Genomic DNA, 25,191 nt, shown 5'->3' on the forward strand with positions numbered 1-25,191 from the left:
GTCTTTTCTTTTCCTGACGCTTCCTTTATTGCGCTGTTACGTCTTAGCATAGGCCTGCTTCTCTCACCGTTGCTCTCTCCAGCAACTGCAGGAACATCGTATCGGGTTGGATATTACATCATGGACAATTCACCAGGTATCAATGCTTTCCTGAAATTACAAGTGTTTGCGCTGCTGTATCAAATAGAGTTATTTAACTGCCATAAAAAACGAAGGGCAGCACTTGACAGGCAGAATAGGGAGGTGCCATACAACGTGTGCTCACAACAATCACACGCAACGAAAGGACAAAACTACACAGAAGGGGACCGGCCTTGAATTCTGCATTTTTTGGATGCCCTCGTCAGGGCCAGGTTGTATTCAGGTGAAAACCCCGCATGCTCAGCCTCCTCGATACCACGAGCAAGACACACGCAAAAATAAATAAATAAAAGATATATGAGCGCGGAGCACTACAGAGGAAATGCACGCGCTGTGCACTACGTAAACGCGAAATGCATTAGCAGCTGAGGATAGATGTGTTTACTGAAAGGAAAGACAGAGAGATCGGCTGGAAAGTTGAGTATCTGGCCTTACTCTGCGCCAGGGAAAGGGAGAAGAAAGAAGGTCGAGATGGGTGACGATGTGATGAGAAGAGGAATGAAATAAATATACAAACACAGTAATTTGTCTCACAAGCGCGAGTCCAGTCCCGTATCGCTCAAGAAACAGCAAAACACCCGCACTGCCGGCAGAACTTTTCATTTGTCCGGCCAAGCACCTAGTAGTGAGCCCTTAGAGAGAGGTCCAAGTGCTTCAAGGAAGTAGCATTACACTGTCGCGCGCATATATATACTGGGAACGCTTCACAGTTCTGTAATGCCACAAAGGGAGCATTCCACCGTCTCCCCAATTAAATACGCTTTTCACGCTGATCCCAGGCTCGACTTACTGGAGCCAATTGTTTCTTCACCTTGTGTGCCGTCTCTTCTATTGCCACGTCAACGTTTCTCACAGAGCTAATTAAGTGGCAACACTTTTGTCGAACAAGAAAACGGTTGCTGCAAAATTTTCTGCTCTTGAGAACCTGAGAAGCTCGCAGGCAAAGCAAGTGAACTTCGGGAATACGGAATGACATGTGTTTCTTTTTCTGAATTGTTTTGCTTTTTTCGTACTATTATTATCTCGCGCGTTCAGCATGTCCCATATTACTATCAATTTAAATGTTCGCATTCTGAAAACCCTTGAAAACTGGTGCTAATATAGGTTTGACCGGCCGATAAGAAACTGGCTTTGGATAAAAGTACCTGTTCAGTACAAAATAAACTTGACCCGGGGCCCGGTCCTGGGACCTACGACCGAGCCCTGCCCCTCAAAAGTCTGCTGTTCCTGTACAGGTCCAGGCTTTCAGGCAGTCCTTTATAGTATATGCATGCTCAGCACATAGACGGTAGATATTTCACAGTGAGTTTCTTCTATGTATCGGGCGCGCCGTACTTAGATGACGAATAACTGTGTCCTGATGCTGAGGTTGCTTCGAGTGGGCGATTTCATTCGGCGGCCGAGCGTGCGGTTGCCACGTGGGGGGCGGCCCTTGTTTGGAATCCGCAGCCGGGCTGTATTGATCCGCCACGTCCAGCGCGGGACGACCGGTGTGTCACATTCTCAGCTGCGTAAACCACACCAAGCGAAGGGCCTGATAATTATTCGAGCCGCAGTGCCTGTCGTATTGCACGCTCAGTTTTGCAATGCGTCCATATGTTGTTGTGAGGCAAAATACATTTTTGTTTTGCTCGTTCTGATATCGCGGGTACACTGCCACCACGTCTATAATGACAACCAACATTGAATGAACGGAGTAAGCCACCGCACTGCCTTCGCGCTCGCCCGCGTGACGTCATGCTGAAGGCAGCCCTGCGATTGGTCAGGAAGGTTCGCTCTCTCCTGCTGGTCTCGTGGCAAGTGTGACACAACGCGACGTCGCGAATCGGTCACGTCCAAGAACTCCACCCTGTTCTGCCCCTGGGTCTCTCGAGAATTCCGTTTGCAGTGCGGTTGTTTTGTCTTTTCTAGCAGGCAGCCTTCTTCGGTGTCTTCTGCTCACGTACGGCGTGATTGGTAGCGCTATAATTAAGGCGCGGCGACCTTTGGACGGAACGGGCAAAACACGAGGCAGGCATCCCCTATGCCTCTGGCCACCCATCATTCCTCGTCAGGACATGGGACGGGTCAGTCTCTTGGTTTCCGCCTGTCTCCTGGTCACCGCCGCTACGCCAGTCCGGACGCAAAGTGAGTTGGTGCACGGTCATCGCATTTTCGTTTCATGTCCGAGGCTTCCGCTTCCTATGAAAGGTACACAACATGCTCTGTCGTTTCCGCAGTAACCGCGCTTCCTCAACACTTGTGAAAGCAGGCGTAGGAATCAGCATGCCAGAGAGCTGTGCAGTAATGTTTATACTTCATGGCTGAAACGAAACATTCAGGGCATTATTTTTTTCTTTCTTTTGAAGAAACTGAAGTCTCGCGCTTGAAGCCTGGCTTATACGACTGCGAAGAACCAAATCACTTACCCTCTATTTTGAGTAAAATATTAAAACTTGGATCCTTCACCTTTACTAGTCATACCATTGCCTGTAAATGCACTGCCGCAGTAATTACCTTACCCTATGCGTTACAGCACGTCTATTTTTTTTTCTATTTTAGGCTACGATCAGTTAAAATAAAGTATTTGACAACTAAGTGACATTCATAAGTTTACAAGAATTTGTTCTGATATTGGCAACTTTCGTGAGCTCCGTACCAAGAAAATTGGTGAAATTGTGGGAGAGAGTTCTTCAACGTAAATTTTAGGAATATTGTATGCCTGCACCATAAGTGATATATGCGGGTAACCTCCCTTGGCAAACTTGACCTTTCTGTTACCTCTTTTAAAAAGCGCATCGCCCTTAATAGACGCAGCGCAAACTTCAGAAGTAACGTTTTGGTACGTATCAAAACTAGACCATTTCTACCAATACGCGTTAATGAAAATATTCCGATTTTCGGCAGTTACGTCACAGTTATGTAAAAACGCACCCCAAGCTTTCTATGGCATACACTAACAATTACTCGCTGTGAGTGCATGATAAACTTATGAGGCACAATTTTGATACGCATCGGAAGCCTATCGGTGGACCGTTTATATCAATGCAGTCATAGAACTGTCCTACTATTTCCCAGTCGAATCCACAATTACTTCCAAAAGCGCAGCGCATTCGTTTTCTATGCAAGTTTTAAGTACTCACTCTGAGCGCTGGGAGATTTCAAAAGCAAAATTTTTCTACGCACACTACCGCACTTTATCATATCCTACACCTCCCTCACAATCTAAATGTATCCCAGAAACCTCAATTCAGAATAACGGCCTTGGGGGGCGAGTTGGTGCATGATGGAATTGAACGGCGGCGCAACACGGAAACAGACACAAACAAGAAAGGGACACCACATGCGCACACTAACAACTATTTATTGAACGGAAAGGTGGCATATTTATACGTCCAGCTCAAGCATGAGACTCATCGCCAAAATCCGCTACAAACCCAACACGTGGACGCCAGGCGGCACCACCAGGATATCAGACAAGATATTTCTAACCCCAGCAGATAAAATATCAAAAAACAGGAAAAACATTTCTAAAAAAAGCGGAAGGTGGGCCATCTCTTAGCAAATGCAGTGTGGACCGAAAATAGCAAACAGTCATGAGAAGCAAACTAGCCCGAACCCTAAAACATAAAAATAAAACGAGAAAACAACCGTAGCAAAAGCAGAGTCAAAAACAATTAAGCGAAAGCAGTCAGAAACATAATAAAAACCCTAAACCAACAACAAAAGACGATCGTAGCAAAAGCAGGGTCAAAACAAATCAAGCAAACGCAGTCGGAAACCTAAGCCAACAACAACAAAAAGCAAGAGACGATCATATCAAAAGCAGAGTCAAACAAAAGAAGTCAAAAACCTAAACCAACACCAACACTCGTAGCTCAAGCAGAGTCAAAGAAATGAATTAAAAGCAGCCAAAAAACAGAAAAAAACAACAAAAACAGTTGTATACCAAAGGCATTGTCAAAAGGAAGCCAAAACAGTCAGAAACCTAAAAGCAACAACTAAAATGATCGTAGCGAAATCAGAGTCGAAACAAAAGAAACAACAGCGGTCAAACCTAAAACAACGCCAACAAAAAGCACTAGTAGCAAAGGCAGAATCAAACGAACGGCGAAATTAACAACCCGCCTAACCAAGCAACACAAGGCCGCTAAAAAATTCCGGGCTTAAAGTCGCACAATGCATACCTTCGCAAAAAATTATCAAGAAATGAAACTTCATTTCTACGGATGGATACAGAAGTCTCTAACACAAGTGCGACCCTTCTTTTGATCATAAAGGCTTCAAGAATTTTCCGTGATACCTGATCGCGACTCCTGCCCAGAACCCTTATACCGTTGAGCATTGGCTCACAATTGCATTCTTTGCAATAGGTAGACAAATTTGACCCGCCTCTTGATAGCACAAGGCTTTGCCCTGTGTGAAAAGAGGCACGGCAAGCATTACTGTTCTGCCTTCGGAGTGTCTACGAAATCCCACTGACGTGTGGAGGTGTCTATTAGGCCAGACGGGTCGCTGTATTAACGACAGAGCACGGGAGCATGAGAAATCGTTAGAAAACGGAGGCGGGTTAAATTTGTCTACCCATTACAAAGAATGCAATTGTGAGTCAATGCTTAACGGTATAAGGGTTCTGGGCAGGAGTCGCGATCAGGTGGCACGGGAAATTTTTGAAGCCTTTATGATCAAAAGAAGGGTAGCAGTCGTTTTAGCGAATCTTCTTTATCCCTCCGTAGGAATGAAGTTTCATTTCTTGATAATTTTTTTGTGACGGTATGCACTGTGCGACTTTAAGCCCGGAATTTTTTAGCGGCCTTGTGTTGATTGGTTAGGCGGGTTGTCAATTTCGTCGTTCGTTTGATTCTGCCTTTGCTACTAGTGCTTTTTGTTGCTGTTGTTTTAGGTTTTACCGCTGTTGTTTCTTTTGTTTTGACTCTGCTTTTGCTACGATTGTTTTTAGTTGTTGATTTTAGGTTTTTGGTGGTTTTTGCTCCCTTTTTGACAATGCCTTTGGTATAAAATTTTTTTTTGTTGTTGTTTTTTTGTCTTTTTTTTTACTGCTTTTGCTTTATTTCTTTGACTCTGCTTGAGCTACGAGTGTTGGTGTTGGTTTAGGTTTTTGACTTCTTTTGTTTGACTCTGCTTTTGCTATGATCGTCTTTTGTTTTTTGTTGCTGTTGGCTTAGGTTTCTGACTGCTTTTGCTTAATTGTTTTTGACTCTGCTTTTGCTACAATTGTTTTCTCGTTTTATTTTTATTTTTTAGGGTTCGGGCTAGTTTGCTTCTCGTGTCTTATACTCTGCTGTTTGCTATGTTCTGTCCACACTGCATTTGCTAAGAGATGGCCCGCCTTCCGCTTTTTTTAGAAATGTTTTTCCTGTTTTTAATATTTTATCTGCTGGGGTTAGAAATATCTTGTCTGATATCCTGATGGTGCCGCCTGGCGTTCACGTGTTGGGTTTGTAACGGATTTTGGCTATGAGTCTCATGCTTGAGCTGGACGTATAAATATGCCACCTTTCCGTTTAATAAATAGTTGGTAGTGTGCGCATGGTGGTGTCAATTTCTCGTCTGTGTCCGCTTCCGTGTTGCGCCGCCGTTAAATTCTATCAAACCTTAATTCGTTTACGTTGAGCACTCCAATCATTCCTCTAATTTAACTCTGCTTCATGGCTGGAACAAAATTCAATTTGTCTAACGTGGTCAACTAGGGTTCACAATTCTCACAATATTTTCACATAGTTAGCGGGCAGTCGCCTGGAGGAAGCAACTCCTGAGCTCATCTTCACCCTCCTTTTTGCCATGAAACCTTCCAACTCGGAGTAGAAAATCAATTACTGGCTTACAAATCCGGCAAGAAAACAATAAAGTTTGCGGTTTGAAGTGAATAACAGTTCACGTACGTGGGAGATTGAGCAATCAAAACTGAGTAGACTGGTCGAACTAGCAGTTGTCCTAGGTCAGCAGTCTCCAAACCGTTGCGCGTAAAATGATGTGGTGTAAACTATTACGCTTCAATACAAAGCAAGGCAAAGTGCGAAAGCGCGGTACATTGAAAAAGGTCCAAAGGCCATTTCCTTGCAGAGTAGATCCTCTTCACTCCCACAAAAAAGTCATTTGCTTACTATTACATCTCAATGATGCTCTGTGTTTTAGAGGTCTTATGCGCCCATTCGGCGTTGTAACCGAGTGAAAGAGAGCCAGAAGCCAAAGAAAATTTCTCAGAAGGGAAATAATTTAGTTATGTGGTCGCTCGCTCGTGGCTCTTCTGTCGCTTCTTCCGAGACATTATCTGTAGCTCGTAAGAAATGTGCCTTTTAACTGAATATACACGCATCTGTAGACTTATTTGCCTCAATATATTACGAAAACGCTTGAATATCTGCGCTAAAACTTCGCGTTAGGGGGTATCGTAATCGTCCTTGGATTTTTTTAGCATTGTTTTTGACGTTTCAGATTTGGAAGACCTGCACATTATACCGCATGTATTGACAGAACTTCCATATCTGTATGAAAGCTTGAGAAGACAATAGGCATGTAAAGAGCGCAAGGTTTCGAGGCTGCCGGGTGAGGTTTTCTGAAGCAAGTCCACGATTTTGGAGCGCACACGCACGCACGCACGCACGCACGCGCACACACACACACACACACACACACACACACACACACACACACACACACACACACACACACACACACACACACACACACACACACACACACACACACACACACACACACACACACACACACACACACACACACATATATATATTTCTTTTTGTGAGAGAATTGCGGAATTTGTAGGTTGCGTTTATGCTCACGTTGATAAAAATGGTATAGGTTGCAATGCATGGTAGAAAGTAGCCCTTAATGTTTTTCCTACGGCGAATAGTTCTAACCGCCATAGGGTACTAAAGGGATACTCTTTCGAAAAGAATTCTCGATTAACTGTGTAATATTACAAGCTGCTGTTTAGGAACCTATTTGGTAGAAGTAATCTAAGCTTCCAATGCTTTGTAAACTTTTGCTCCTGAAGTTTATCCTACGCTTACAAAGATAAGTCAGACTGCCAGGAAAAACCATGCAGTGGGCGGCGTTATTGAAAATAATAGAAAACGCCTATAAGCTTCACGAAGGAAGGCCTTATTGTTCATTATCGTGAACATTTACAATACGTAAAAATGAGTAAAAAAAATTGCGCCCATAAACTCCTACCAAGAAAGTGCCCAAATTTCAGGGTCTGGCACCATACATTCTTCTACTCACTACAGGCATTTTAAGCATATTATAACCCCCATTTTTTGTCATCTACGTTAAGTATGTAAGACAGGAAATTACTGATGATATAATTTATTTGTGAAGGACTCCGTAATTTTCAGGAGAATATTTTGACTAAACGATCCCGACTGTTTATAGAAATCAGTTATTGCGATTCGTGGCATGTAAATCACTGTACAGAAAAGAGTTTTGCGGGCAGTAGTTCCCCAAAAAAAGAAACCTATGTTTATTTTCTGATGATTTTAATGACGCAATAATATCTTTTGCATATATCTGGGCAAGTCTGCAGAAACACGGACACAGAGAGAACACTCTGCGCTCTTTGTAGATATATAATGTCCGAGGTTGAAAAATAAGTATCTGGGTGTCGCGTTGAGCAACAAACACACATGGTTAAACCATATGTCCCTTACGTGTTCAGCAGAGCTTCGCAAGTTGTGGGTGCTGAAAACAAAAAGACAGCTGAAAGCATAGCCGAATAAAGTTTCTTTTTTTTTTCTACGGTTTCTGCAATTTCAACACATGGTCGCTCTCACGAAAGAAAAAAAGGAAAGGGAGCGCCAGCCGACTGCTCCTTTGTTGTAAGCAAAAACCGAAACACATTGAGGTACATAGTGAAATATCAAAAAGGCAACATGAATTATTTCATCATTCATTGCTTCTGAATGTCTGAACGATGCGTTGCATGCCCCGAGAAAACTAGCTATAGTCGCGACCTGCTCGTTGAGATAAAGTACAATACTTCAAACTTTCAAACATATGACTCTTGGAAATATCGCTTCCTTTATAAGTGCTCACGGGTCACTGACCCAGTCAGAGACAAGCTTGATTTTCTGCTTCTCGACTCAAAAGAAGCATTGGAGTGACTTCGTTCGTGATCAGAACATCATTCATGTCCTCAGAATCGATTTCTGAAAGGATGTCAAGGAAGCACCGAAAAAGCACTCGGCCTTTCCTTCTATTTGCGTGTATTTTTTTGCCAGCAGTTGCTCTTTGCATGCTTTGCAGCCTTATGCCTAATCATTCTGCCGTCACTGACGAGAAATTGCTGTTCTGCGCTATCTGTCCTGCAGCTATGATAAGCGCCTCAACAAACAATGCTGCTCCTGGGAGAAGAAGCTTTCGCGGACCATACGTATTTCTATGTTCTTAGGTTTTAAAGGGAGCAAAGCTCCTGAATCAGTTGTTAACTGCTAAATCAGTTCGGTTAGTTCCCAATAGGCGCATACATTAGCTGTGCGTTTGGTGAATAATGGCTGTAGTTGTCAATGCGCCGTAAGACGTAACCATATATATTATCGTTACTATACGCACATGAAACCGGACTTTGCTAGGGCCCGCAATCAGTAGCATGTGAGAAGCCATTAATATGCAAGCGCCTGTCTTACCCTGTGCGTGCTCTCGTTCTCCTTTTTTTAAAGCCGTTGTATTCGATTTGTAATTATTGGATCTTTCGCATTTTCGGCGCGCTTGCTTGGGATAGCTGTGGATTGAATTGTGTGCATTTTGATTTGCAATCCCATAGAGAGGTTCTGTCAGTAAGTCTTAATGCAAAAAAAATACGTTTGTTGTAATTGATACACTCGTTCACTATCTTGGACACAGTTATAACCGCGAAAGAATATTGCTCATGTATATTCCTTCCCATCATTCCGTCTGTTATTTTTCTGGCGCGGAGGGAAATGTTCACCATTATTTTCAACTGCAAATGACACCCACCTTGACGTCGCTTGCGAATGCGGTTCCAGGATGGTGCGTTTTTTTTTTTTTTTTTGTTCAATTTTCATCAAGGAGGCATTTATCTTTTATGGCCTTTTCGTGACTAAGGCGGGGGCGGGTTCAGGGGCTCATTTTGGGAGGGGGAGGGCGTCGTTGGCATCCCTGAACTGAAAGTGATGTCAGCTGATACCTAGCTGTGAGTTCATGTAAGCCGGAAATGAAGTCACGAAACCGGAAGTACCGTCATACTCCCTTTTAATGCACCAATGATCCCCTGGTGTTGTGGAAAATTAGGTAAGTCATATTCTAGACATCCGCTAATTTTTATTCTTACTTACTGTCCTTCAAAAATGCAATTGAGAAAACGTGGCTTAAGTGGAGCTCCGCTTTATTATGCGACATGCGTTTTTAGGGCTTGTGAATATTTATACAAAGAGAACAAGATGCGAAATTTTCTTTCATTCGCCATCTAAAGATGCTGCTCTAATGCCTGTGTCTTTTTTTCAGTTATAGCATCGTTCAGTGTTTCGTTGGCGGCAAAAGATATCACACTAATATTTAGGTTGATCTATATACGCTTGCACTGAACCTACAATAAAACTTCAACATTAAAACTGTTTTTGTGATTTCGGGACATTAAAGGTAAGTTAAAGGACGTTACCCATTTTCACAGATTTTAAATTTAGAAATTTCAGATTCGCTCAGAAACTTTTTCGGGATTCACATTTCATATATGGTCATCTAGATCACCACGAAATTAGTAAAAAAAACTATTAAGTAAATCAAAGATGCTGATGTGCCACACTTTAAGCCAGCCACAGAATTTCATTCTAAATTCGGTGACATTAAACTTGCTCGAAGGGGATCTCTCTCCTTGTTTGAAAACAATATTTAATTTCATATTTTCTCATTAGTGTGCGAATTCTCCATGTAAGCGAGACTTGGATATTCTCCAACCATTACTTTTATATTTCAGACCCGCCGTGGTGGCACACTGGCTCGAGTGCTAAACCCAAGGACGCGGGATTGAGTCCCGGACGCGCGGCCGCTTGTCAATGAGGGGCAAAGCAATGTGTGAAGTCAGTGCTCGTTAAAGAACCCAAAGAGGTCGAAATTTCCCGAGCCCTCTACTACGGCGTCCTTTATAGCCTGAGTAGCTTTAGATCCCATAAAACCAAAGCAAACTTTATTTTAGAGAAGCACAACGTTCCTTCTACAGGGGTGAAGTAGGCTTTTTTGTATGTAGCTATTCGCTGCGAGGTGGCGCCACGTCGCTCCGTTAGAAGACACAGATAACCGAAAGCAGGAGGGAGAGAGAGAATGCCCAGGTGCTTATCGCCGGAGTTCCAACATGAGCAGGTGCAAGCGAGATATCATGCAACGTGTAAAGGATGATAAGCGAGTTTGAGTTGGAACCTTCCCAGGGATGACAATGAGCGCAGTGAAGAAAGAGTAAAAATAGGCGGTTGAAATATTCCGCAGAGCGCAATATGGTGACAGTAGCCGCGGGGCTGAACAATGTCCTAAATGGCGACGCAGCAGAAGTGGTGGAACGTTTAGCTAAGGGAATAGATGAAGCGCGGATAGTTGTATGCACTATACCGGAGGGGCTAGGATCGAACGGAAAGCTTGAGAAGGACGTGGTGACAATTAATCAGGACATAAGAAAGTTAAGCCTGGAGAAGCGTTTCGAAGTGGTTGAGGTAAACAGGGAGGTACATAAAGCAGGTTTTGGTAGGGCTTTTCAGCGAGATGGCATCCATTTTAACAGAAGGGTGGGAGCAGAGATCGGCTGGCGCCTGGCAGGCAGGGCTGTAGCTTTTTTAGGGGGTCCGCGAGGACTCCGTGCACAGACGTAGTTAGAAGTGAAGCAGAAGAAAGCGTAATAACGGAGGCTGAGCCGAACAAAATGGCAAAGGTGGTCCAGAAGGAAAAGTATAAAAAAGAGATTTAACATTACGATCCGCTACATAAACATGCAAGTAGGTAGGAAAAGAGCGAAATGGCTAGAGATAGAACAGCATTGAATGATGACAAAATAGGTGTGTAGGCTCTATGCGAGATTCATCTCAGGGATCTAGAAGATCCGCCGTTTATAGAAGGCTACGTCTGGGAAAGGTGCAACAGAACGAAAACGGAAAAAAGGGGGAGGGGTAGGTATATCGATACACCAAAGAACAAAGTGCCAAAGAATAAAATCATCTTGCAAATAACATATCTGGGTATCAGGAACAATTGCCGGCATAAGGGCACGGGTAGTTTATTTAGGAACAGGACATCGACGCAGGCAAGAAAACAATGATCTTGTTGAACGTCTCAGTGACGATATAAGCCAGTTTGGAAATGGGGCCAATATTATTCTGCTGGTAGACATGAACGGCCACATCGACGATCTGGATGGATACACGGATTGTAACGGGAAGCTAATGCTAGATTTCGGTTAGCGACACGATCTAGTTATAGTAAATAGAGAAACAAAATGTGAAGGCCAAATCACGTGGGAATTCCGCAACAGGCAGACGACCATTGACTACTGTCTAATGTCGCAGGAAATTTATAGCAAGGTCACAAAAATGGTAATAGACGAAGAAGGGGAGTGTAGTCTGGGAAGTGATCATAAACGTGTTAGTCTGCAGATGGGGCCCTTGATGGAAAGAGAAATGGAACTTAGAAAAAACGTAAACGCAACATTAAACGACAATCAAATAGCGCAGACAGCAGCAGACATAGAGGAAGCAATAGAGAAAAGCCCCATGGAAGACTGGGATTATGAACATGTAGAACTACGCATAAGGAGGAAAATTCAGGAGGTTAAAGTGGCAAACCGCTGGAATGGAAAGAGGAAGCCACGGAGCTGGTGGAATAAGGAAATCAGGGAAGCTATTGAACAACGACGGGCTGCTTCAAGGGAACACCGAGTGGCAAAGAAAGCACAGGTATCTCAGGAGGAAATCGACCGAAAATGGGAACCATATCGACAAAAGAAACTTGATGTGCAGGCCCTCGTCCAAAGTAAAATAACGCAGTACACCGATCGCTGGATGGCTGACATACACGACGCCTCTAGAGGCGGAGCAAGAAAATTCTGAAACCTTATAAGCTGGCTAGGGAAGAAGAATCAAAGAAAGAAGGATATGATTCAAGATAACGAGGGAAATTGTTTAAAGGGAGACAACGTAGTGAACTACATTACATCAGTAATAGCCGATTCATTTAAGGGCGACAATAGGGTAATCTCCGCAAATCAGGAAGCAACACAAGGTAGCAGAATACAAAGCAGCTTAGAACTGACCAATCTAAACTGGAAAAAGGCAGAAAAAATATTCCTAAAAACACATCTACATGAATAGATGGAATTCCGATCAAGCTGATTAATGAACTCGGTCCAAAAAGTAAGGAAACGTTGTTAAAAGCTCTGGAAACAGTCATAACGAATAAGCAAATTCCGGACAGCTGCCGGCAGAGTAAAATGAATTTGATTTATAAAGGGAAATGAGAAAGGATGCACATAAAATCCTACAGGCCGATTACCATAACATCTGTTATGTACAGGTTAGCCATGCAGGCGGTGAAATTAAAGGTGCAAGCATGGGTAGAAAGTAACAAGATACTCGGAGAACTTCAGAATGGCTTTAGAAATGGTAGGCGCTTAGATGATAGCCTGTTCGTGCTTACCCAATGCATCAAAATATCTAGAGGGGAAAATAGACCTTTGTATTTGGCCTTCCTGGACATAAACGGGGCGTACGACAACGTAAGCAGGGAACTCCTGTGGAACATATTAAAAGAAGGTATCGGTTATGAGATAATAGAGTTCCTACAGGAGATATACCGGGATAACAAAGTAGAAATTACATGGGAAGGGATAAGAAGTACGGAAGATGTCAAAGTATGCAAAGGATTAAGACAAGGCTGTTGTCTATCACCGCTGCTGTTCATGCTTTATATGCTAAACCTGGAACGGAGGATACAAAACAGTAACCTAGGTTTTAACCTGTCGTATAGATTAGGTGGAAAGGCGGTAGAGCAGCGCCTCCCCGGTTTGATGTATGCAGACGATATTGTGCTGCTAGCTGAGTCTGGAAGAATTGCAAACTCTGGTTAAGTATTGCGGAGACGAAGGAGACGCTCTAGGCTTCAGTTTTAGCGCAGTTAAGTTGGGTCTGATGATTTTCAACGGCTCAACTGATCAGGGTCTTAAAATACAAGGCCATGAAATACCCAGAGTAGCAGGATATGAATATCTGGGGGTACGGGTAAACGAAGGATTGGCATACATTATAAAGCATGAGCAATCACTTAAGGGCAAAGGGCGAAGGAATGCCGGGATTATGAAGCATAGGGAATTGAGGGGATACAACAGGTATGGAACAGGTATGCAGGTATGCAGGACACAACAGGTATGCAGAGGGCTATAGAACGAAAAATGATAGGGGTAACATTAAGAGATAGAAAGCGTGCAGAGTGGGTCAGAGAAATAACTCAAGTTACCGACATTCTAGTGGAAATTAAGAAGAAGAAATGGACACGGGCAGGACATGTAGTGCGAAGAGAGGATAACCGATGGTCGCTGAGGGTAACAAACTGGATTCCAAGGGAAGGAAAGCGTAGCAGGGGGCGGCAGAAAGTTAGGTGGGCGGATGAGATTAAGAAGTTCGCAGGGGTCAAGTGGATGCAGCTAGCACAGAACCGGGTTAAGTGGAGAAATATGGGAGAGGCCTTCGCCTTGCAGTGGGTATAATCAGGCTGATGATGATAATGATGATGAACAGGTATGAGGTTTTGAGGGGTATTTGGAAAGGAGTTATGGTGCCCAGGCTTACTTTCGGAGTTGCGGTTTTGTGCCTAACTTCAGAGGTGCAGTCGACATTAGAAATAAATCAGAGATCCGTTGGACGATTAGCACTAGTTGCCCACGTCAAAACCACAAATGAGGCGGTACAGGAGATATGGGCTGGGCATCTTTCGAAGTACGGGAAGCTCAGAGTAAAATATTATATGAGGAACGCCTGAGTAAATTAGACAGTAACAGATGGGCAGGTAAAGTATTTAAATACCTGTACTTAAAAAGCGTTGACTCACAATGGAGGAAAAGAACTAGGAAACTGACTAGTAAGTATGCTAGTAACAAGGACGGAGAAATAAAATGTATAAAGCAACAGGTGAAAAATACAGTAGGTAAAAATTGGACAAATTCGATGGAAAAGAAACAGAGTTTGGAATTATAGCGAAAGTGGAAAATGCAGATCAGGAAGGAAGATTTCTTTGATAACTCAAGAGGCAGTGCCCTACTTTTTGAAGCTAGATCAGGGTGCCTTAGAACACGCAGCTACAAAAAGAAATTTAACAATGGAGATGACGCATGTGCTGTATGTGGTAACTCCAGTGAAACGATTGATCATATTATACTTGAATGTAATGGTATCCATTCTAAAGTTGATGCAGGCGCAGTCACTGTTCCTGAAGCTCTGGGGTTTAGAGATCCCAGTGGCCGGGTGAATAAACCGGCGGTGGAAACTAGCAAAAAACGACTGGAAGATTGGTGGCTTAAAAGCAGAGAAGTGACAGAATGTTACTAATGTAGAAACAAAAATTTAATAAATTTAATGATGGTTTAGTTAACCAATCTAAATCAATAATTAAGATATAGGTGGGAAAATGAGCATAATAGCTACTGCTACCACGCCGTTTCAAAGGGGACGCTCCTATATTCCATCCATCCATCCGAGGCCAAAAAGTAATCGAAACAAGGTTCGAGGAGGGTGCAAAAAATAAGGAGTGCGTGCTGAAAGGGGGCCGGATAATTGGGGTGGGGCGCCTTAAAATCTAGGTCGAGTCAGGGTGCCAGGTGCCACAGTGCTCTCCAATGTTTTTTTTTTTTTTTCGGTGGGGGAGGAAGTGGCCAGCGAAGGTCGAGGACCCTAGAGTCTTGCATGCTTGAGCCCAACGCTAGCGGATCGAGTCGGGTCGAGCGGGATGCATGCAGGGCTGAGGCAGCCCGACCACTTCGGGTTTACATGCAACCGTTTCTATTCACGTCCGTGCACGTTAAAGAACCCCAGGTGGTCTAAATTTCCGGAGCCCTCAACTACGGCGCCTCTCATAGCCTGAGTCGCTTTGGGACGTTCAACTCCACAACCCAACCCAACCCTATTGGGCTTATGGTGCCTCGATGCGCGCACTCCCCGTGGCGACCTAGTCAAGCCTAGAGCTCCAGTGAGAGTTCCACTGACTTTGATCAGGTCGAGATCGCCACCAGACCTTTCGCCGAGCAAGCGAACCAAAAGCAGGTGTAAGATACACTAGCTCGGCCCTTGAGGAAGGGACCGATTTGGTCCCGAGACGTTGGGTTATAATAAATGTTGTATCGTTGTTGTTGTTGGTATTAGCGTGTTCTCAACTTTTGATTCAAGAATCCGACCAGGCGAATTCCCGCAGAAAATTTCTCGTTCACGAGCAGCTCATGGTCTCCAGCAACTGGAGAGAAAACACTGGCCCGACGCGTCTCGTCCAGCGGGTCGGCTCGAGCCGACATATATAGCCCCTGGAGTCGGGTTGACTCAGACCGCGACTCGACGGCCGGTTAGCTCGACGTATGCTATGGTTCAAAGAGGCGCCTTTTTCGATAATTCATCTCCAGGACTGATGCTTCTAGGAAGTTTATTTTGTAGTCAGAACCTTGGGAATGTCCGGCTATAGGGTCGTGTTCTCTTAAGAAGTTCCGTAGATCATTCTTTCGTTTGGGTTCTTTGTTTCGGAGTCGCAGTCGGCGCAGGGAATTTGGCAAACAACGTCTCGAGCTCTTTCTTTAAATGGTTGGTCTTTGGGAGTAGGTAGCGCGTTCCCCCAAAGTGTCCGAGCGCTGGTGTGCGACTCGGGTGCCTTCTTTTTTCTGTATACGGGCAACAGTTTCGCTGGCGTCTCGGACGTAGAGAAGAGTGGCGCATTTTTGAGCCGGAGTTCCTTGCGTTTTTTTTTTTTTTTTTTTCGGAGACTGTCTTTGCCTTTTTGGACACGTATGACTTTCCGAATAAAATATTTAGGGTAGCCGTTCTTGGCTAATTCCTTGAATTTCATGTTTTTTTTTCTTTCCCTTTGTCTGGTTCTGTGCTACAGTCTGCCTGGGCTCTGCGTAACAAGGTCTTCACACCTGACCTCTTATGACTTGTTGGGTGGTCTGAAGTGAAGCTCGTGCTAACATCGGCCTCTGTGGATGGGTTTGCGGTGGACGGAGAATTATAGGCAGTTTCTTTTTCTGGTCACCAGAACATCTAAAAACGACAGGGCGTCTCCCTTCTCCGCTTATAGTAGGAACTGAATATCCGGCTTTATGAAATTTAGATGAGAGGAAAAATTCTGGATTTCGAATTTCTTTATGATTGAGAAACTGTCATCGATGTATCTCAGAAAAGTCTTATTAGGCGATTGATGGAAAGAGCTGAGACCTCGTTCTTCGATCTGTTGCATATTAGATTCTCATAGCGACAGAGATGGAGGCTCTCACTGGTGTTTTTCTAACTTGTACATAGATTTCTCCTTTCGAAAAAAAGTGTTTTTGATGGTCATATAGGCCATGTAACATTGATACGGCTTCCACATTAACACTAGTGAGTCTAATCAGTGGCGCATACGCCCGCGTGCGAAAGAGCCTGGAGAGAGAAGACAGACGAGGATAACTGTAAAGGGTCGAGGAGAAAGAAATACAAAGCACCGAGTTTGGGGAAAGCACGGAATGGGAAGCTCGTGGAGGAACACGGAGTGAACCACAACCATCTTTAGTCGCATGCAACTTAAGTTTGCAATAACAGCCAAAAACAATTACTCCCTGACAGGAAGTAGTTCCTGTTAAGATTTTTCTGGTTGGCTATACAAAACGCCAATCATCACAACAAATTACAAGCTCAAGAATTTCGGCGCCCAGTTGTTACAGTCAAATATCAAACACTGATTCTGTTTACTGTTCAGCGGAGTAGTGAGCCATGAACTGCTTACCAATGGACATAGCATGCAACTCCTGATTTCTTTTCTTTTTTTAATTTGTATCCTACTATAGGCAGACTGAAAACGCAGTTTGCCTGAGCCCCGTATACAAGCCCTCATCAAGGTCCAAAAAGAGGGTGGGGCAGCTTTGGGGAGGGTTGCTCAACCAGGCCCTTCTTGCCTCTGCCGCTGGCCTCATCCTTTATTCGCTCTAATGCTCGGTGCCGCAGGAGACACAGACTTCTACTTCGGTACCCGGGTGCGGTGCCACACGTGCGACGCAGACTTCACCATCGAGAAGTTCTCGGTGGACCACCCCTGCCTGGTCGGCCAGCGAGAAAGGGACGTGGCCTACTGTAGCGTCAACTCAAACTTCTGCAAGGTGCGCGGTCAACATAGTATTTATTGCAAGCATGCTCTGATCGTTACATTGCAGCTTTTTTTCCTTTTACAGCAGTCGGTACTCGCCTACGTCACCGTCACTTTTAACTCGAGTATGCACAGCGCTTTTCTAGCGAACTCGCAGGAGAGGCTGCATAAAAGCATCAACAGATTTAAGGCCAACGAAAAAGGGCCACTGAGAAACGCAAGCTGTGTAGTAGATCCAAAAAAGGGAATAACTTTTACTCACGCCTAATTTTAAATGATGTTATCAAAGGAAACAGGCAGAGCTAGCGATAAATCGTGCGGTCACCCCGCCTTCGCAGGATTCCCCTCTCTCTTGTTCATATCTATTCTGAGCGGCTGGTTGCAACTGTAATTAACTGCAACTGCCTGGGTAGAGTAGATAATTAATGGCCAGGCGCAGTGCACGTTGTCTTTCGTCTGTGTCGTTGCCTTCTAATCCGCTGTTTTTCTCTCAGCAGGTTGTACAGCTCGATTCAGTATGCTAAGACTGCTACGGATCGAGTTCACTGCCCTGTTTACTGTTTAGCCTCTGCGACAAACACTCACACACCCTTTACAACTGCTTCGCGGACAACTGTGCAGGCTAGTCCCACGAATAAATAAATAAATAAATAAATAAATAAATAAATATGGAGTGCTTTCCTCGTAACACACCGGTCTTGACCAATTTCCGCCCAGACTGACTAGTTTTGCTCCGTAATGGAAGTACGGACAAACAACTGTGGCACCTGAGCATAGCTGGCCTTTCAGCAACCAATCCTGCCTCATAGGTCACTTGGACGCAGGGACCTCATCATCGCTCACTTCTGGACTTCATAAATTCACCCAACCTTTTTCCATTGATTTAATCATTTAGTCATCCTTCATCTCATATCCTACTGATGCCCTGAGGCAATAAATATCGATAAAAAAAAGAAAGAAAAACTGACGCTACTCTCATCTGGGCAGTGAATTCACGGCGATAGGCGCCATTCGGTACACTTTTGTCTATACAAAGTTCCGCCACGATAAAATGAGCGTACAAGACCAATTCTAGCAGTCGGAGCGGTAGCACCGCTTAGTCGCTGTTAAAACGAATGAGCAAGCTCAAGGAAGTGCAGGATTTGTTGTCAGCGCATGGCCACTATAATGCGCGCCGGTGTTTCCTTTGCATTCATGGCTTTCGTCCTCGTGTCATATCGGGTTACGATTTACTATTGTGCTTGTTGTCCATCAGCGTTTGCATTTGTTTGCAATTCCACGACGGCTGCCTTCTTGCAAGCGGCTATAGGGTTTCTGGAAAGTGACGAAGTATACTCGAAGGCAACTTTCTGTGTCTCCACAGCGTAGGCTATGGAAGGTGACTATAGTTTATATATAACGGAAAGGTAGGTCGGATTGCCGCATGCGGGATGCTTGCGCCCCTATACCTCTGTGCTGCGCAACCAGAGCCAAGCAATCCGGCGTACGTTTACGCTAATACGTCTCCGCTAATCTAAAGGTATTTAAAATTAAACCAAGTGGGCGTGATATTTTTACCACTTTCACGGAAGTGTTTCGAGCTGCGCACTATTTGCTACCGTTAGAAATCGTTCTCTTGCAAAGCAATGACTGACTGCGCCCCTCTTGTTCTCTGGAAGGCAGCAGTGAAACAACAGCTATGTTCTCGTATGTGCTGCAATATTAGAGATGTTGCGCAATCCAACGCCTGTTTTAATCACGCAAGTCGTGCTGGCGTGGGCGACCGGCTGTAGCTGCGTTTGGCGTAAAAGGATCAGTCGTTGGCTGCGCTGTGTAATCGCGTTATCTTCAAATTTAATTGCATATATATAGGTTCTCGCGGCACTTGAAGCCTTTATTTGAATTTGCTGTCACTGGTGTGACGTATCTTTTGGTACGCTATATGTAAATGGACTACGCGGGTCGAAAGCAAGATGCTCGCGGCGTTGAAATATAGATTCTGTGTGTCGGTGGTACAGCTTTGTATCTTGCACCCCGGATGCAAATCAACAATGAGGAACTCTATTTTCCTACTCTTGTGAATACCTGCCCAAATTGGTGGTTTCCAACATAGGTTTCGTTTTTGCTATTCTCTTTCCACAAGCGGTAAACGATGTCTGCTGGGGGAGGCAGGTAGGGAATCCAGTTAAAACCTTCTATAGGAGATGGGTCCGTGAGCCATGGTCTCGCCCAACGGTGTATAGGTAGGTTAGATTCCCCGTTCGAGGACTATCTTTTCATAGAACTGCTTTTCTTTATTCACGGGGAAGTGGAAATTGTGTTCTGCTAACTTTATGGACTAGTGGATGACATCGCACTCCTGCCTGTGGAAGCTGCTTTAGCTTCCGCATGGCGTCAGGTAATGAGGCCGCACGATCCGGCCGACTAATGTGCAATTTCAAGACAACGCTGGGTTTTCGGCCGTTCAGGCATCTATCCTATTAAAGTTATTTCCTGGAATGAGATTTCGGTGTTACCGAGAGTTTTCCAGATCGCACCGTCTGGACGCTCTACGCATGGTCGCAGGTGGAGGTGACCCGGCTGAACGGCGTGCTGGTGACGTACTCGCGGCGGTGTGCCGACAAATGCTCCCCGAATTGCTTCGAGAAGGGCTTCGGAATGCTCAGGGAGCAGTGCACCTACTGCTGTCGCCGGAACCCGGCCTGCGGGGAGAAGCGCAAGCCCTGACACCCGCTGCCACAGCGCCTCCGGCCACGCCACCGCACTGCAGGTAGCACTGCTGTTTGTTTTGGTCAAACGAAAATATATTCGAGTCCTTGTCGCATGCTCTGCGCTCACAAGCGAAGTGCACACGTATCTGCAGCCAAACGATCCGCAGGTGCCTATTTTGCTATTCCAAAGAATTAGCGAGAGAAATAAGCGACGGGCCGGCGCATAGTTATTCAAGTCGACAATACGTCATTTGAGATCTCCGGATAAAAATAATATGCAAGACCCGGCTGAAGATAGGGCAAAAGCATCAGAAATAACAACCGCAACATCCACATGCTACAAGTGCTAACAATCAGCTGTAATAATGACGGAGAGAAAAGCCAGAATTTATTTGACATCATCGCAAATTTGTAAAAAGCCCAGGACAAGGCCGGGAGACCGTTCGAAAAAATGCATAAAAGGGGCGAGAACTTGGCGAAAGCAAGCTTTAAGTAAACCAACAAATACAGCCTACAAAATTATGCGGTAGCCCCAATAAATGTTAAGCACGAAAGTGTGCAGAATTCGGCGGATATATAAGCAACTATAAAAAGAGTACACTCTCCGCCCTACCAGGTGTGTAATAACACGCTCGGTATGAGGCCCTTTGCAGGCAAGATCTAGTGAAATGAATGAAGACCGTAGGGCAGCGCGACTCTTTATTGTTTACTGTATTCCTGTTTCTTATGGCAGATATGCATTGTAGAGACCGGGCGATGAATTGAGGAAGTACTGCTGGAGCACAATTACAACCTGAAAGAGGGTAATTTGGTTTTTTACTCTCGAGACTGCAGACGTTTATTTAAATGAACACAGATGGAAGAAAAACTATTGGCAACCAGTGCAGCAACGACAGGTCCTACCTGATATCTAATTCTGCGGCGCCCGATGACGAATGCGAGAAAGCATTGCGAGGGCATACCCACTATTTCTGCTGCTGTAGGTACCGTCATCTGGTTCTGCATCGAAGAAAGAAAAACTCCGGTGAAAGCGAAACGAGGACTCCCTGTCCTTCGCCACACTGTTCGCTTGGCTATTGTGCGCACGTGGGGCTAGGACTGTGGAAGCGGTGGCGGAACCGGTTTGCAACAGCTGTTTCTCTTTAGGTGTTCCCACATCCTCCTCGCCCGATCTTTCTTATGCAACCCTCGCGCTTCATATATGCGATTAGGTTTGCGCTCGTCACGAATGGCGTGTTCCAGCCACGCCGTCGTATCGTGCGCCCCGTGACGCTTTTTTCGAACTGATCAATTTGTGCAAATCTGTAAATCAGCACCTCAGAAAGGCTTTTTTTTTTTCTTTTTTTACCAGAACGCCTCGTTCCCTGTCATGGTAGAAATGAAAAGGCAGCTCTCACACTTTCTTGTCACGGACGAACGTCGCGCGCCGACTTTAGTCGATTCGGCTTGTTTGTGAGTATACTAAATAAGCAGTGGGAAAAAGTAGGAAATCGGCCAAAATCAGCCACACCCGAAGAGCGCGGGACAACTCCTCCGTTTCTTCACTTTAAAGCATGGAATGAAGCCATTGTGTCCTTTCGGCACCTCTCTCCAAGCCATCACGGTAGACTGGCGACATTGAGTTAACGCAGAAGAGGGAACTTGGCTCTTTTGCCTTCCACAAAGAATGCGAGACCTTTTTTTTTTTTTTTTTGTTGCAAACCATGATTGCGGAGAAACTGACGGAGTAATCATATAGTCTCACAGGTGGGTCTCGTCCTTTCAGTGTTCCACGCACTATTCCAGCAGCCCATGACACAGCAGTTCCTTCGTTTTGCTTAGAAGGAACCGCTTCTGTCATTGCGAAAATACCTCCGCGGACGCGGGCAACTGTTTCCCAGAACTTTACTTGCTGCTATCGACAGCCGCATTCGTGCGGCCATACTACTTTACCTGTAACACTGAACGCTATAGGTAATAAACACTTGCACTGTTTGTTTGTGCATCCTCAAAACTATCGGGCTTTGTAACTTAAGCGCAAGATGCACCGAGGTTTATTCCGAATGATTGTAACCACTCGCAAATGCTTCCAAATTGTTCCAGATTATTCTAGTTGCCTTTGGCGGTTCTATCTTGATGTTTGCTTGCCGACTTTAATAGACTGTTGCCGAATGCTGCGGGTACTCGTAATTCGACTACTAGCGAGCACGCTTGATGCCATCACCTCCGCCGAGTTGCTCAATTCTTTTGGGGCCACTAATCAGACCAATAAAGAGTTTCAGTGCTACGCCTACCTTCTTACTTGTTGCCTACAGCATTGTCACCGGCACGTGAAAATACGTCAGGGATTTGCTGTTAAAATTGAAATTATTCAATTTGAAAGATGGCTATCCAAGCCGCTTCTGGAGAAGTTAGCACATTTACGTACGACTTATAAAGTAAACTGTTTGTGTGTGTCAAATTGTGTGTGTCAAGTGCACATTTCATGCCAATAAAATACAATCATAACTCTCTCTCCACGCAGCGCCGCCTTTAGCAGGCCGGGGGCCAGAGTCGCCGCCGGAGCTGATGTCGGGGACAGCGCAGGTCCAGAGCTCTATAGGGACAGCTTCCTTCCTCGCCTGTTGCCGCACTCTGGTGGGCCGACGGCGATGCTGCGATACCTCGTGATCGCCGCTGGCATGTGACACTTCTCTGGGTCGGGTATTCGGTCCGGGTGCAGCGACAACCCCTCCAGCTTTGTTGGGCGCACTCACTCGCTTCCCTCGCGCACGCACGTGTGGACGACGCAGACGGAGCAGCAGCTGCTGACACAACGCTAGAACCGCTTCCTCCTTTCAATCCATTTGCATCATTGTGGTGAAACAAAACATAATGATTTGTTTCAGGCCTTAGTGTAGCCGCTACAACAAAGGCAGAAATATTCTGCCTGCCGATCAAACGCTCGTTAGTCATAATTTGATTCCTGGTTGTTTTGATTTCTGTTACGCCGGTGACAGGCGATGCCGAGTTGAAAAAGCTTCCTCCAGGAAGCTAAGTGAGTGCTACATCGCAAGTGGCACTTGAAAACGATGTTAATGTTGTCACCTGATCCTGTATTAATAATAGTGTTACTAACACAAACTTTTCATCGCTAAACTATCACCATCATTGTTGAATCTACCAAATAAATGACTTTATTACAGCTAAGCCAACTATTGCTATAGTTTCTAATGTTTGACAGTGTAAAATGGCCCTCGCCACGGGAGCTCAGCGTTTAGAGTGCTCGACACCAAGGTCGTGGGATCAAATTCCGGCCGCGACTCCTTTTAGATGGAGGAGGAAAAAAAAAAAAAGCTTTATGAATACGTAGCATTCAGTAATGCAGGAAGTACAGTATTTTCGCTTTGTTAGAAATTAAATCACACCTTCAACGTATCCACAAATATGATGCATAGGACCGTCTTGACAAACTTAATTAGCCCCTCCAAGAATGGCAAAATATGCCATGGTCGGTGGTTTCCGCAAAAAAGTAAAATGAAAGATACATAGACAAATTTCGATTGGTAATTACAGAATTACAGTCTCTGCTTTCAACTCGTGAAGCAACTGAACGGTAAAAATCATCGACTATTTTCCCCGACAGTTAAGCTTGCAGTAGAGATTAATGATTCCCGTAGGATTCATTACACCACCTTCTTCTTTCACTCTACTCTTCACAATCAAATATATATGCGCCCTAAGTGAAATCACAGGTTCCCACAAGAGTTTCCGGAACATTTCGAGAAGCACTTGCCGGAACTCGGGATTAGATCACGGCCTGAAGAGCATTAATTGCAGAGTTGTGCGCGTTGAGCGGGGAAGTTCAAAGCACGGCAACTAATTCAACTGTAATGTCATTCAGAGTAGGAATGTTGATTGCGCTGCAAGGAGAAAATCTTTGAACAGAGAAAGCAACTGGTCAATGCAATGCCAGAGCTGAAGAGATAGAACGTTCTATCTCTTCAGCTCTCTTATCCGGTCACGAAAAAATAAGCGCCGTTGCTGCAATATGAAAGCCCCAGTCTTCGGACCAATTTATCGTGCCACTTATAAAGCTCTTTAAACCTTCAAGGTCTGAACCGTGGCTTCACTTCAGGTGCTGTTGAAATAGCAATTGTTAAACTAAAGAACAGGACAGTCTGTTTTGGCTTATTGTTACCATGGTTCCATGCTACGCTACTCCGAACCAATGAGCACTGCTCTGACGTTGCACTGTACTGGCAGATGGAGCATTGAAAGTACCCAGAAAATACAAAGTGCAAAGTTCTGGAAAGCCTGGTAAAGGACATCATTTTTTAGGTATCGATAGCAACAATAATAACATATTGAAAAGAAACGAAAGAGAGAGACGCAAGCTGGTAAACGTTCGTACTGCAAACCATCCTAATGGTTCCTTTTCTTTAAGTGAAGTATTGTGCACTTCGTAAAAGATTTATTGATCTTTGTTATTTACCCATTTCGCTAGTTAAAATAAAGTCAAAAACTTGAAAACTCCCGATGTTTCTTGAAAAACCCATTTCTATTTTCCTGTTAGGAATATACTGTCCGATTTTTTAACATAGATTTTAACAATACAGACCCAAGCAACGAAGAGCTCAGTGCACATTGCAGGAAAGTGTCAATAAGCGATGACCAAACAAACCTGATATGTGATGTTTAAGAAAGCAACTGTAATAATTAGACAGCGATGAATTAACGGTGAAAAAAGATTTACGCACATACATCACTCGTTTCGCAAAAGTGCTGCAGTCCTACTGTTAAATGTGTTGCAGCTGCAATCTTGAAAGTACCACGACACTTAGCTGTTGCACTTGTTTCCACTATAGCGCTGCAGAAAAGCTTTGTGACGCTTGGTCAACATCTAAATCTATGCTTTCATAGCTACGACTGTCTCCCATCAACTCTGTCCGTACGGAGATAAAAAAGATTTTGCCCGTTATAGTGTTATTGTTGCACAGTTTGTCTTACATAGTGTTTCATGTTTCTTGTTGCACACTCCTGTTCCTCGTGTATGTTAATAAATAATTCTACC

At 44.5% G+C, this 25,191-nt stretch overlaps 1 protein-coding gene and 1 long non-coding RNA gene across 2 annotated transcripts in view; one reads left to right on the top strand and one right to left on the bottom strand.

Annotated features, from left to right (window-relative positions):
* LOC146182597 (uncharacterized) overlaps nucleotides 1-25,191 on the bottom strand; it is a 169,064-nt gene that overhangs the window by 104,337 nt on the left and 39,536 nt on the right. The gene's annotated exons all lie outside the window — the stretch shown is intronic.
* LOC146182600 (uncharacterized) lies at nucleotides 1,927-25,189 on the top strand. The gene is made up of 4 exons (XM_084608872.1): nucleotides 1,927-2,268; nucleotides 17,331-17,482; nucleotides 20,014-20,218; nucleotides 22,663-25,189. Exons 1-3 carry the CDS (start codon nucleotides 2,199-2,201, stop codon nucleotides 20,173-20,175), a joined length of 384 nt encoding a protein of 127 aa, XP_084464998.1. The 5' UTR covers nucleotides 1,927-2,198; the 3' UTR covers nucleotides 20,176-20,218; nucleotides 22,663-25,189.

This window comes from Amblyomma maculatum, chromosome 7, assembly GCF_055883805.1.
Source record: "Amblyomma maculatum isolate TAMU_Amacu chromosome 7, ASM5588380v1, whole genome shotgun sequence".
NCBI classification, from domain to species: Eukaryota; Metazoa; Arthropoda; class Arachnida; order Ixodida; family Ixodidae; genus Amblyomma; species Amblyomma maculatum.

Bases quoted from the DNA above. Each gene is read 5' to 3' on its own strand.
- LOC146182600 (XM_084608872.1), top strand. From the start codon at position 2,199: ATGGGACGGGTCAGTCTCTTGGTTTCCGCCTGTCTCCTGGTCACCGCC. The intron at 2,269-17,330 runs GTGAGTTGGTGC...TCGGTGCCGCAG, and splicing joins TACGCCAGTCCGGACGCAAA to GAGACACAGACTTCTACTTC. The intron at 17,483-20,013 runs GTGCGCGGTCAA...GCATGGTCGCAG, and splicing joins TCAACTCAAACTTCTGCAAG to GTGGAGGTGACCCGGCTGAA.